The sequence below is a fragment of the Meleagris gallopavo genome, chromosome 1 (genome assembly GCF_000146605.3).
Source record: "Meleagris gallopavo isolate NT-WF06-2002-E0010 breed Aviagen turkey brand Nicholas breeding stock chromosome 1, Turkey_5.1, whole genome shotgun sequence".
Lineage (NCBI taxonomy): Eukaryota > Metazoa > Chordata > Aves > Galliformes > Phasianidae > Meleagris > Meleagris gallopavo.
The window spans coordinates 109,350,672-109,364,565 of record NC_015011.2 but is presented as its reverse complement, the minus strand read 5'-3'; the positions used below and the strand labels follow the sequence as shown (position 1 = coordinate 109,364,565).

The 13,894-nt window shown below is 35.1% G+C and overlaps 1 protein-coding gene across 9 annotated transcripts in view; it reads right to left on the bottom strand.

Annotated features, from left to right (window-relative positions):
* The window catches only part of CASK (calcium/calmodulin dependent serine protein kinase), a 184,110-nt gene that overhangs the window by 58,359 nt on the left and 111,857 nt on the right, over nt 1-13,894 (bottom strand). For all 9 annotated transcript variants that reach the window (XM_010724674.3, XM_010724648.3, XM_010724660.3 and 6 more), the window contains 4 exons: nt 13,685-13,860; nt 11,977-12,099; nt 10,162-10,245; nt 5,960-6,059 (listed from right to left, as the gene is read on the bottom strand). In XM_010724674.3, the coding sequence (XP_010722976.1) occupies nt 5,960-6,059; nt 10,162-10,245; nt 11,977-12,099; nt 13,685-13,860 (483 nt within the window). The remainder of the gene's footprint in view (nt 1-5,959; nt 6,060-10,161; nt 10,246-11,976; nt 12,100-13,684; nt 13,861-13,894) is intronic.

Below are 13,894 nucleotides of genomic sequence, written 5' to 3'. Positions count from 1 at the left end.
GGGGGAATAATATCTCAGGAATACACAGAAGGAAAGAAAGGCAAGTAAACTTTGGAGAAAATGAAAAGAAATAGACCCTTGTTTTATTCTGCACACACAGGGGCACTATGAGTTCATGTATCTCTGACTTTCTTCTCCTTCTGTACTTGGGACTTTTACAAAAGATTGCCAATCCTCTTTCCCAGCTTATCTCTCCCAAAAAGTAGCCACAAGTGTGGCAGAAAACAGCCTAGGGTCAGAACAGACCCATACCTCACAAACTGCATGCTTACATGCAACTGAACAAAGAACGACTGTAACAAATGAGTGCCCTTCACTACTACTTCTTTAGGTACTTTCTTCCTCATTACAAAAATGTATGGAAATGCTCTTCTGACCAGTAAGAGGGCAGCAAAGCCTTTTATTCATTGAATTTACTGAAGGTGGCACATTTCAAAACAAAATCATTGGCTGAGGCTTTATATGACAGCTTCTTTTTTATTAGAACTATATACAAATAATAGTTTCAGAAATGTAATATTAAAATCTACCAAGTTCTCGTTCTTATATTATTGGATGGGGATTCTGAGAGAGGACAGTAGGAAGTAAAGGAACAAGCTCCACGATCTCTAAGATCAAAAGAATCAAATAAACAGCAATCCCTGACTTTGATCAGAGATGGAGACATAGACATGTGCCTTGCTGCCCCGACGTAGGGGCTGTCAGATGGAACACTTTTATAGCTTATCTTTTCAGATGCCGCATTTGTTGGTTTTGAAATGTTTGTGGTTTGTATCACAAGGTCTAACATTTCACACTTGTTCTTCTGTCTAGCACGTTCTGCAAGTTTAGAAGTGCTTGTGCTTTCAGTCTGCACAAAGTGTGCAGCTAACTTGCAGCAGAACATCCGCCCTACGCCTCTGTAATATTTCTTCATTAAGGAGTCACAGATGGTATAGTTATTTAAATCGGCTGTATATGCGTACATATACGATGCGTATGCATATGTCACATACCACTGTCAACACAGAATGATCAAGAAAGTTCATGCAAAGGTACAGCAAGAAAATAATATAGAACTAACGCTACAGTGTATGTTTAGTGTTCAAGAGAAAAAAGTCGTTAGCCCATGAAAACATTAATTTGGGAACTAAAATGCAAAACCAAACAACTTCATTTTGTATTAATTTAATGAAATTAAATTCTATTTCAATTATGTTGCAAATATAAAAAACAATTAGACAAAAATCCCAGTTAATTTTAATACTGCCTCTAACCTACAGCACTCAGAATTCCCTGGAAAACGGTATTATTTCAGGTTAATTACATTTTGAAAGTTACTGATAGATTTAAGCACAATATACAGGCTATTTTTCTCGAGCAGGCAGTATTAAAACTGAAGATAGTAAAATGAAGAGAAAAAACGCTGATTTTTAAACATGCAAAGACACACACTATAGCTGAATGCTATGCTTTAAAGGAAAACAAAGGGATACCTACTTTCTGCTGCTAGAAGTCCTAGTAGGAAGGCAGCATTTGGACAAACAACAAACAGCATGAAGATTTCAGAACAAGCAATTTATAAAGCTGCAGCCTAGCATACTACTTTAGCCACAAAACAGTATGAATAAACTGTCAATACCTCCCCCATCTCTTTTTTTAAAATTTTTTAATAACATGGTTTCCATGAGTGGAGCTAGAGGGACTTGTAGAGTGGGATAGGAGGAAAACAAGCACTTGGCATTGGAAAAGTAGCACATATATTCAGTGTTAAGCATCTGTAATAGCAGATTTTTTTCCAACACTGTTACACTATTTTAAAAAACTCCCAGACAAAAATGGTTTAAAGTAAGAGGATCATAGCAAATGCAATGATAAACTATTATACTGTCAGTGAAGTGTAACTTGTTATTAATTACTTAACACACTTATATTTACTAATTAGAATTTAACAATGTTATACTGAAATAATTTAACAAAAGTTTCAGTGATTTAATTACAAGAACCATTTGAAAATATACACACTTTATTACAGATTTTAATCAGTGCTGACTTGCTATACTAATACTTCATTTTTGTACTGAAACACACCACAACAAAGACAAATAGCTAAAAAAACAAAGACAATAATGAGGTATTGGAAATACTCTAACTTAGGATCTGGGCACCAACAGTCAATCATACTTGCACAACTAGCTGAGCAATAGTAAAGTAAATTATAGGGTGAATACAATTTATTACCTTTAAATATACTTTAAAACGCTGCACAAGATTCTTTGCGAATACTTAGAAAATGAGTGGTATTATTTGCATAGTAGTATCCTTCTTCCTCATATAGCTGAGACTTAGAGTTTTTAATCTAAGAGTTTACACTGCTCATATTTTACAGTATCTAAATTCCACAAAATACTTGTGGATTAAACTAGTTGCATGGATGTTTAAAACCGATCTGACAACGTGGCTGTATGTTTGTTGTTTGATTCCACTGTGAAAGCCTGTCAGATTGGGCTTTTTTTTTTTGATATAACAAAAGAGTCTAATAGGAAAAAAGGCATGAACTTTACTATTTACATAAAGCAATAATATATCAAAATGTATTTATAAAGAAATGCCATATGAAACGTTTCCCTTGCAATTTGAAGAAACATGCCAGAAACACTAATGGAGACTTAAAATATCTGCTTACTATGCAATAATAAAGCACTGCTTCTGTGCTCTTCATATTACACATTTACTGCAGAGCTCAGAGAGCGCATAAATGCTCAAATGTACTGCAACAGTGCTATTTGGTAGCCTAAGCTAACCACTAAGTTAAGGATTTGGTCAGTATGTCTTGCATCTAATACGCTGCTCTACTTTATGTGTGGTTAAACCAAAACACAGCAATATAAAGTACTTACGAGAACTTCATAAGCTACTTTGAAACTGTTAGTCACGTACCAGAATGCCAATACCACAAACCAAGAAATTAAGGCATGTATTATAGAGGAAAGTTTTTTAAATAAAAGGCAAGATCTGTTTTAATCTAGAATTCACTTATGCAGTTTTCCAAAGACTATCCATTGGCTTAACTCCTACAGTGACTCAGCAGATCTGAAAATGTGGCTATAAAAAGGTTGTTGGAAAAACAAACTTATAAGAAAAATCTTCATTTGATGGGCTTCACTTACTGTATGCATAAAAACCTTAACATTCTGAATGTACCTAAGACTCCAGAGTGAACTAAATGGCCTTCCTAAATTCAAATTCCCAACTCAAAACTTCAAACAATTCCACAGGTTTCCTTGGTCTGCCACAAAATGGGCAACTGATGAAGTAAAATTCAGAAAAATCCCAAGTTTTTGTACTGGTGATGCTCATTCTCTAGCCTGAGAAACACTTAAAAATTATATATCCTGTCTCTTCCATCACAGAACAAACAGTTACCATATGATTTGAGAGGACAACCTTTGCCTTCTCTGCCTTATCTACTGTGCAATCGAGTGATAGGAGGGCCTGAAAGGATGGGGGTTGAAAGGGAGCAGGATGGGGAAGATTGGCAGAATGCAAATTGATTACAAATTTCTCCATTCCCTAATTAATTTCATGGCCCACTTTAAATACCCTCTACTGGGGCAATTTTTTCCATGTGTTGTATTTAGCCTTTAGAACTGCTAATTGTTTACTTCTGGTTTATATTTATTGTAGCATATTAAAAATATAAAAACTTTTACTCACTTGGGAAAGTGCCATTTTACAATGTTCTGAAGACAAACAACAGTCAAATGTTTCAACTTCTAACAAAATACATTTTGCAATACACTTGTGTTGTCATTTGAGCTGTTCAGAGGCTTTATTAAAGAAGTTACTGAACAGAGAGTTTCAGAAGTCAAGTATTATTTTAGCTTAAGTTTTAAAAATAATATTTATAATTATTTAATTATTACATATTTGCCTAATTTTTCAAAGCACTTTTAGTGTCTTTATCATAGTCTCTCAAAATTCTGCAAGATAGGATATACAATTTGCATAACAATAAGCATTTACATTTCTGCATCTTTATCTTAGTAGGAGTTTGTTCATTTCTGACAAATCATTTAATTTGAATGGTATGCTCCATGGAATTTTATGAGAGTATTAAATAGACAGCAACATTTAAAATATTAAATGCTATTCATGAGAGTTCATGATTTGAAATAACATGGGATGTTAGGAAGGAAACTTCAATTACCTGAAGACAGCCAAGCTTCTACTACAAGTTGAGAGTTTTATATCGAATTTCTATGAACTATTTCAGCTTAGAAAGATCACAAGACCCTACTATTTTCATGTGCCAGAAAAATTTGAAAACATCACTACTGCAATTCTGAAGAGGAAACAAAATAGATTTCCATATCTAGCAATTTCAGAAGTTCAGAGTTGCAGTATCTCTTCTTGGAAGGCTCAGTGTTTATCCTCATACTATGTATTTTTATCAGCTAATATAGTCAGGAAAATATCACTGAAAGTACTCACTAAGTACAGTTTCCTGATCACTGTGATCTCCCATCAGTGAGATCAACAGTATTTTAAAGAATTGTAACACTTTTCTAAGAATACAATCTACTGCTACAGTTATTTCAGAGGTAAACACAAGGTAACAATAGATAGAGCACAAATATTCTTCAGAATGTATGTATGTACTAGATTCATGTGTTCTGTGAGCAGAAAAAATAGACAGTGTGCCTCTGCCGTACACCAGTATCTGCAATAACATCACCCTATGAGGAAAACACATGTCCTGTTGATGTGAGACTGAAACAGGGAAGAGGAACTGCAGCTTTTAGTCTACTGCTAAACATGTTGGTAGTTGTTCTATTGAAATGGAGGAAGTAGCTGGAAACTAACATTAAAGCACTGAAAGGAATTTTGGGTGAAGTCAAATGAACTTATTTTCTTTAAAACCATATATGCATCTTTACCTACGGGTTCACCAAGTATTTAAAAGCTCACTGCCTGAAGTGACGAGGCATTAATTACCCACAGTCTGAGATGAAACTTATCATCAGTAAGCAACTCTAAGCAAATCTCTGTATTTAAGTACTCAAATTTGAATTGCGAGAAATAAAATTTCAGAATTTCAACAAAAATATTGCTGAATTTATGTATTAATAACATGAAAGTATTTCCTAAAAATGACACGCTTCTATAAAAAAGTAGAAAAGTATTACATAACATGTGCAGTCGCTCAGTAATTTTGACACTTATGAAAATATTGGGAAAGAGAACTCACTGTAACACAGACGTTTTGCACAAGTAATTAAGTTCCTGAAATACCTTCTGGTAAAGTAAGCTTTATAGTTATAAGCATCAATAACTTAAATATTCTGCCAGTATTATTTAGCTGTTTAGAAAAATAAAAGAGAGTCATATTGCCTTACATTTTCTTAAAAAGATCATTTAACTTGATTCTAAATCCTAATTTTAGAGGAGAGACAAATCCATACTTCTGGATTATAGACTTTACGCATAATGTTTTGGCAAAATTAAGATACACATTTATGACAGGGCTACCAATTTAGGGATTGAGAGATAATTCAAATATACGGGTACGGGTCAAGGACAAAAGTACTGGTGGAAGCAGTACTGCCCAACGCTCAGCTGCATGCTCATAACATTTATTGCTTCCCTTTGCTATTGAAAACCAGGGGGGTCTGGCTCATAACGCCAAAAATAATGCCAGAGCCCGGTGGACAGGACCCTGGGTAGCCTGATGATCTAGTGGATGGAAACCCTGCCAACAGCGGCAGAGTTGGAACTAGATGATCTTTAAGGTCCTTTCCAACTCAAGCCATGCTATGAGCCTATGATTATAACTGACAACTACTCATGCTTTAACATTTAAGGGTTAACTTAATATCAAACTTTACGAAATTGTAAGAAATTGGTCAATACTTGGTATTCTAGTCAGTAAAGAATCAGGACAAATTGACTGGAGTAAATACACTTCCTGTTACAATACCTGAGGAGGTAGGATCTTCAGAGAAGTCTGGCAACTCTTCAGGGGGGTCACCATAGAAGGAGTTGAATTTGTGGCTTGACACAGCTGCTAGTACTGCCCCCTAAGTAAAAATACCCACAAAATCTAAATTACATAAAGTAGTTTAATAAAACATTTCCATACATGCTTGGTCACTGAACTTCCCAAGCTCTCTTGTGTGTTGACCTTCCTGGTGAAGAGTAAATAAATTTCGTAGTATTCATCTGATTTGCTATTATCAATAACTATATTTAAGAACTGGTTGTACACTACTTTCATGGACATCAGTAACTATATTCCTTGTGAGGGATTTCATGATAACAGTTCTTTTTTGGAAAACACTTTGATAAGCCCTAACTCAGAGCCAAAGCTCTCAGTAGAGGCAAGAATAGTCTTCCACTATGGAAGGCTGAAGTTAAACTAGTTTCCAATGTTGCTAAACAACCAACTAAAAAGCTTGAAGAAAAAAATAATTTTGCTTAGATCACATGCTAGTTTCTTCAGCACAATTCAAAATTGCAAGTTGAAATAATTAAAAATTTAATTTGATGAGACAGCTTCTAAACCATGACAATATATACATGTCTATGCAATGGGTTAAGATTCATCAGCAAATGATACTTGGTTTATAACATGCACTACTTTTTAAATTTTTTTAGATCCATGTCCTTATAAATATGTAATGGATCATATTCATGCTGGGAGGACATAATGAAGGAGAATCCTTTAAGCTATGGAAAACAGAAAAGAATTCAGCAAAAGTCCTTAAAATCTCCAGAAATCCTAGTGAATCTACACAAAACACTATTCAGGATAGTCTGAGGTATAAAACTTACTTTGAGTAAGCAAGGAAATATAGGATTTTCTTCCCCCAAATAGACACCTCTTATAATTAAACCTTTTGAAATAATAACATTCTTCGAAGTTTATTTATCATTGTTATTCATGGGGCTGCAGCCATGGAAAAATATTTTTAGAATGTACTGTTGAGCACTGTGATTGGCAGGACATTTCTGTTAGAAACAACAGGTACTGTGCAGGTTTCCATTAAATGCACTAAATTAACTGCACCTACTATAGAAATTTTAAATATGCCCAACAATTAGAGAGAAGTCAGGAACAACAGAGAAATCTTTAATGCCCAGAAAAGTTACAACTCTGGCTGCTTACATATAATCTCAACATGTTTTACAGTTTCAGCTCCAAATATTAGACAGCAAGTAATTTAACTATATGGAGCTAATGTTCAATTCTATTGTTAACTTCTATGAGGGCTGCTCCAAAAGTAATGCCTCCAGTTTTATTAAGTTGGCTCATAATGCCAGAGGTGGATGATGGTGGTTTGGCAGTAGGTGTTGAACTTTCCTGCCAATATTCCACTCCATTTTGTTGCCATGTGGCAGATGGCAGCAGAGGGACAGTCTGACACAATGGTGTCTGACACGGAAATGAGAATGAAGCAAAGGTTTGTCACTGAATTCCTGCATGCTGAAAAAATGGCACCCACAGACATTCATTGACACTTGCTGAACATTTATTATGGAGATCAAAGAGTGGTTATGGGCACAGTGAGACAGTGGGTGGTGTGTTTCAGCAGTGTGACAGTGACGTGGAAGACAGGTTACATTGCATGTGGCCATGCACAGCTGTCTCACCACAAGATGAAAAGTGTCTTGATCAGCTCATCTGTGCAAATCAGTGGATAACAAGCAGGAACTGTGTATGGAGCTGAATATCAGCTTCAGTGCATTGGAAACGATGTGGCGGCAACACTGAAATATTGCAAAGTTTGCAGCAGGTGGGTCCCATGAACACTCACACAGGAACAGAAAGAACACTGTATGCAAGTCTGTCAGGACGTATCGATCCAATTCGAGGCTGAAGATGACTGTTTCCTGGATAGCATCATTACCAGTGATGACGTGATGTCACTGCTATGTGCCAGAGTAAAAACATTGTGCATTGTCTTATCGGATAGGTAAAAAGTAATACTTCTGGATTTCCTGGAATCTGGACAAACCATCAACTCTGCTACATCATGACACTGATGACTAAGTTGAAGGCTCGAGTTTCCCTGAGAGTCAGGCCAGAGAAGAAGACAACCTTTATCTTGCAACATGATAATGCCAGGCTGCATACCAGTTTGAACACTGTGGAATACATTGTCCATTGTGGCTGGACTGTAAAACCACACCCATCGTGTAGTCCAGATCTGGCACTTTCTGACTTCCATCTGTTCAGGCCAATTAAAGATAGACTGAGTGGGCAATATTTTCCTAGCAATGACACCCTCAGAGCAGCAATGAAACAGGGTGTCATTTCTGCTGGTGCAGATTTTTATAAGCATGGCATGCATGTTCTTGTTCATTGTTGGCAAAAATGCAGTTAATGGTGGTGACTGTGTTGATAATCAGTGTTGTGTAGCTGAGAATTTTCTCTATCAAACAGTGTTATTGTACTTTCTGTATCTGTTGTAGTTTCCATGGAAATAAACAGGAGGCATTACTTTTGGAGTGACCTATGTAATTTGCATCAGCTGTCACTAAAAATTTTTAATTTTGAGTTTACCTCTGAAGCAGAACATTTGGTAGAAAAATGGTAAAAGGACACAAGCTTATAAAAAAACCAGTGACACTAGTTAGGACAGATGAAAAAAGTAAAAAACATCAACATATTTCAGAATCAAATACATAACATTAAAAATAGACAATCAATTAATTAGTATCTAATTTGATAGAGATAAAAAATGCCACACAGAGGCTACAATAAAAAGTAAGGGTGACAGAAGTGGGATGGAAACTCTAGCAAGAAAACCCTGGATATATATTGTGTCCATATAATGGGAGAAAATTTCTGAATTGCTGTCTGAAGTTTCTAAAAGATTCAGTTGTCAAGAAAAAACATTCTCTTCCAACAGAGAAAAACTTTATCATCTTTGTCTTTCCCAGATTGGATGGATTAGCAAGTATAAAAATTTACTCTTTAAAGCCAAGCAATACACTGCTATTTGAGAAACTGTCATAATCAGACACTTCAGCATTATTTGACATCCATGATGTATCTATATGAAAATGTAATAATCTTGGACAGCAAAAATGAGTAATTAGATAGGAAGTTACAAAGCTAGAGAAATGGTCATCTACTCTGAAGTATATTTATATATTTAAGAAAACTAGAGTTTAATCACTCAATTTTTAATGTCTTACAGGTGTGGCACTATGCAAACTAGATAGCAATTTCAGAACACACTCTGCAGAACAGTGGTGGATTGGAGAAAATGGTAGAATACAAATAGCACTTTCAAGGCGCTAGAGACTAAAAATAGTGGCTCCTCAAAAAAGACATCAGTAAAAGATCTGAAACTGTGTCTGGAGTAAGGAAACTGGTCATATTTTAAAATGTAAAGGAGCTAACATTCTAATTAAAGCATTATGTGGATACACAAACCACCTAAGACAAAGTGCTGTCTATCAGAAACCACAGCAACTATGTTACCTTAATCATTAATTGCTTTGTAGCTAGATTAAATTTATGCAAAGCACCTACTCAATATACACCTGATTCTGCGTTTATTACAAATTTAAAAACAACTCACAAATAGCAATATTGTATAATATTACTTCTGTTAAAGTTATATCAGACTTTCAGTAGATTTAAAAACATTTCTGTTAAGCTTCCTAAGATAGGAATAATTATTGTTTTGACAGGAAATCATATTGTTATGGGCTATAAAATGTTAACATTCTTTTCAATTTGGATGAGACATAATCTTGTGTATAGAACTGAAGAAGACATTTTTGCTCTCTTCAAAGAAAAGTAGTGAACATTATTATATTCCTTTTACCATAAACTTAACAGCAATACCACAAGCCACTGTACTATTCCCTCCCTTGTAATAATTCATATTATGTTGAATTACTATATCAATGTAAAAGGAAGACCTCATACACAACTTGGATGACACCAGACAATTTGTGCTGGAGTTCAGTTTGAAAACTTTGAACAAAGATAGAAGGGATGAACACCTTTAACAAGACATCTTTGTGATAGGCTATTGTGAAGATCAGTTTCACTTCTGTATTTTTGCTGACTTCAGAGCATAGATTTCTCTTAGTGCTTTTAAAATTACTAATACTACTTAAAATTCAAATTATGTAACTATATTAATACGACATTCATTTTACCTTTAGTTTTCGTCTTGCATTGAATTTTCTCAATTGTTCTACTGTCTCTGGAAGATGAATCTTGTATGCATAGCGATCTCTCTCCTTAAAACACAACAAAAGAAAACAAAGATTAAATATAAGTTCTTAATATTACCTCAACAAAAGAAACTAGGCTAAAAATGTATCAGCTACTAAGTATCATAAGGAGAATAAGGACTCAAGGCAATCTAAGTTAAAAATAACTTCAAAAAACTGACAGGGATTAAAGAATTTTGAAATAATCCTTAACTTGGGGCCGGGGATATTTTTGTTTTGTGATTTGGTTTCTCACTTTGCTGTAAGATTCTAGACTTCTGCTTTATTCTTATGTTGTAAGTTAGTTTGTGGCTAGCACTGAACTTTGAAGCTGCCAAGTACGAAGTAGCTCTGCTTCCTGGAGTACAATGCCAGTGAAGCAACATGTGCAGATGCTTCTGTAAAGGGTTCCTGATACCTGAAGACAGCTTGTGAGTTGGGGTTTCTGCATAACAGAACAGAAAGTGACAGCTCGATGGCTGGTGACACCAGGTGCTAACTTACACTCCACTGAATTCTCCACTGTAGATGCAGATTAAGAATTTACAAGGAAATGGTATACAGTAGGGTGAGAACTTGCAGCAGCTGAGTACTCACTTTCCCCAAAACATCACAAAAGCCACATATACTTGCTAATTTAATGCAAATGTTTATCATTCGGATGTCCTGAATCAGAGTGAAATCAATGGCAGAAGTAATTCAACCTCTATATGGTGTCACATGGCTGTTTCATGCTGTATTTGGCTCTATCTATAAAAAGGGCTAGAAGAAAAGTCTGAGTTAACAGGGAAGGCAGTTTATCTTAGGCAAAAGTAAAAGAGAATGGACTGACAGAATGCTAGCCTAAGCCTGGAAATAAGACTGTCTCAAACTAAATTTTTGCTCCTGTCTTTCAACAGTTAATGGCAAGATCAGCAACAAGACCACAGACATGAAAATTGTAATATAAGCAGAATTCACACATTTGCACAAAACACTTGCTTTGACATCCAAATGTAGGTAAGCTCATATGAGAAAAAGTCAAACTGCAGGCAAACACAGATCACCCATGTTTACTACAGACTCAATTAAAGGAGTGTTACTAGTGTCACACCAGAATCCTAGCTTTTTGAAATGGATGCCCTATTATGTTTATCTTGGGCCCACACTACAGAAAACAAATGAAGGATAAAAAAGATAAATAATGAATTAATCAGGTTCTACCAAAGAAAATACATTGCTCTGTTTCAAATTGTGTTGTAAATTCTGCCACCACTGAAAAATAATTTGGTTACCAGATGCCATGTAATTTTATGTAGTTACAGCAGATTTCAGCAACCTACCACTACATACTTTTTTTACTCAGTGGGACATTTCAGGAATCTATTTAAGAAAGCAAGCAGTTAAGTAGTGTATTACACATCACAGCTACGTGCTGGGAATGTAGGGAAGAGATTTAGATGGAATGGACCTGTAAAGAGATCAGAAATCACTCCTCTGGACTTTGAGAGCCACAGAAAGACATACAATTACCTTCTTCAAGCTTCATCTAGTCCTACCGTGTATGCTCTTATGCTGTCTATGATGCCTAAGAAAATTTGTTCTTCTGGCTAAACAAGGGTTCAAGGTTAGACATTACAAAAAACTCAGGCTCTAATCTCACAAAGAATTTAAATCTTATATCTTATACAATGTCACGTCTACTTTGAAAAGTTTAAACAAACAAATCTTTTTATCCGTTCAAGAAGGAACTGATATGTAAACAATTGGTTTTACTACCTTCAACCAGGGATGATTCAGTGCTTCATATACTGTTATCCTTTCTGCTGGATCCAGCATAAGCATGCGGCGTACCAGATCTTTGGCACTTTCAGAAATATGGCTCCACTGCCGAGGATTCATCTGATTACAAAAGATTTAACAAAAAAGAAATTAAATTAGTCATCAGAATTTAGAACAGAATTGATTATTTGTGTAAAGTAGATAATAGAGATTTAACAGTGGTTGGTATTATGAAACAGTGTGAAGGAAAATTTAGAATATATATTCATACTGTGAGGTTTGTGTCCAACTATTTATGACATGACAAGATGGAAACCCAATAAAACCATACTAAAGTAGGAAAATTCTTTCTGTGCTAAAGGATTCTATCTTTAAACTATTTCTTTAATTTATGAAGAGGTTAGGTTTAATTTAGATAGAACACTGCTGTTTTATGAAACAAAAATTCAACATAATAACCAGCCTTTTTTCAATAATTTATTCTGCTCATTTAAAGAAGTCAACTTTATTTAAAAACAGACTGCAACAAAAAGATACTGCTTTAAGTTGGAGTGCTCTGAAACATTATCTGGCTATGAAACGCACATTTATAATTGTAATTTGTAATTTCTTTTCTCAGTTCTAATGAAATGAAGATAACTGCAAATTTGTAGCAAGGAGGTTTTGAAATCCTTGCACTGTTTTCACTGAACAGGCATATAACTGTGGAAACAGGAACAGGAAAGGAACTGAGAAGACAGAATGTTCCAGCCATGACTTTTTTTAATAAAGAAAAAAACAACTTGTAAGCTTCCAAAAAGTTTTAGCTGTTTGACAGATTACATAAAGAAATCTTTTACAGAGTTAAACTGGAATGTCTGCATGTCTATGAAATTCAAAAACCAGTATCACTAAGAAATCAATAGGAATAAAACATTTAAAGAATGAAGATTGTGTTTTAGACCAAGTGCGGTGCCACAGTTGTCATATGTTAGCAGACTACTAAAAATATCCACAACTTCCTGCAACCCATTACAGATTGTAACAGCCTTAGGAATTTCCACTCCTTCTCTGCTAATGCACGGATCATGTATGACCTTGCGTGCAAAGCAGAGCAGAACTGCATGATCGTATACAAAGCAGCAAAAACAGTGAAGTTGAAGTTTTAATATTTTCTCCATAGTGGCTCTAGGATGACTACATTGTGAAGCATGCTTTTTTTGCATGGATGCTAATATGCTTTCAGCTGCAAGTGGCTCCTTTTGAATAGTCAGTTCCACTTTATCGGTACTAAAAAGAAAAATGACTATGTGTTCATAATAACATTCATCTTGTTTTAAATCAAAGCAATATGATAGTCAGCCTTTACAGTAGTTCCTTTATGTTGCTAAAAATGTAAATGATCTGTAAAATGAAGGTAGCATATACTATATTATACTTCACAACTAAACCTTATGTAGTGCTACGGAGTTCAAGGTACAACTAAGGGCAAACTCACTTACTATTTTTTATGCGTAAATATTCCTGTATTCTAATTCCTAGCAGTGATACAAAACAGAGTACAAACAAGACAGAATGAAGAGAGAGAATCATCTCCCCCTGTGTAAAACAGGCAGCTTTTTACAAGCTTCAAATTTAAGCCAGGCTCAACACAAAAATCAACTTCCCAAATTTTACAAGCAGAATTCATCTCACTGGAAAAGGATTCAGACATACTGTCATTTACCTTGTATTTTCCTTTAATAATGCCTTCAAACAATCTTTCCTTGGTTCCATAAAAAGGCAAACAACCGCTTAGCAGGATAAAAAGGATGACACCACAACCCCAAACATCTACAGGCTTCCCATAAGGTTCCCTTTTCACCACTTCTGGGGCCATAAAATGAGGTGTTCCTACACGTCCTAAATGGAAACAAACAAACAAAAAAAACCAGAG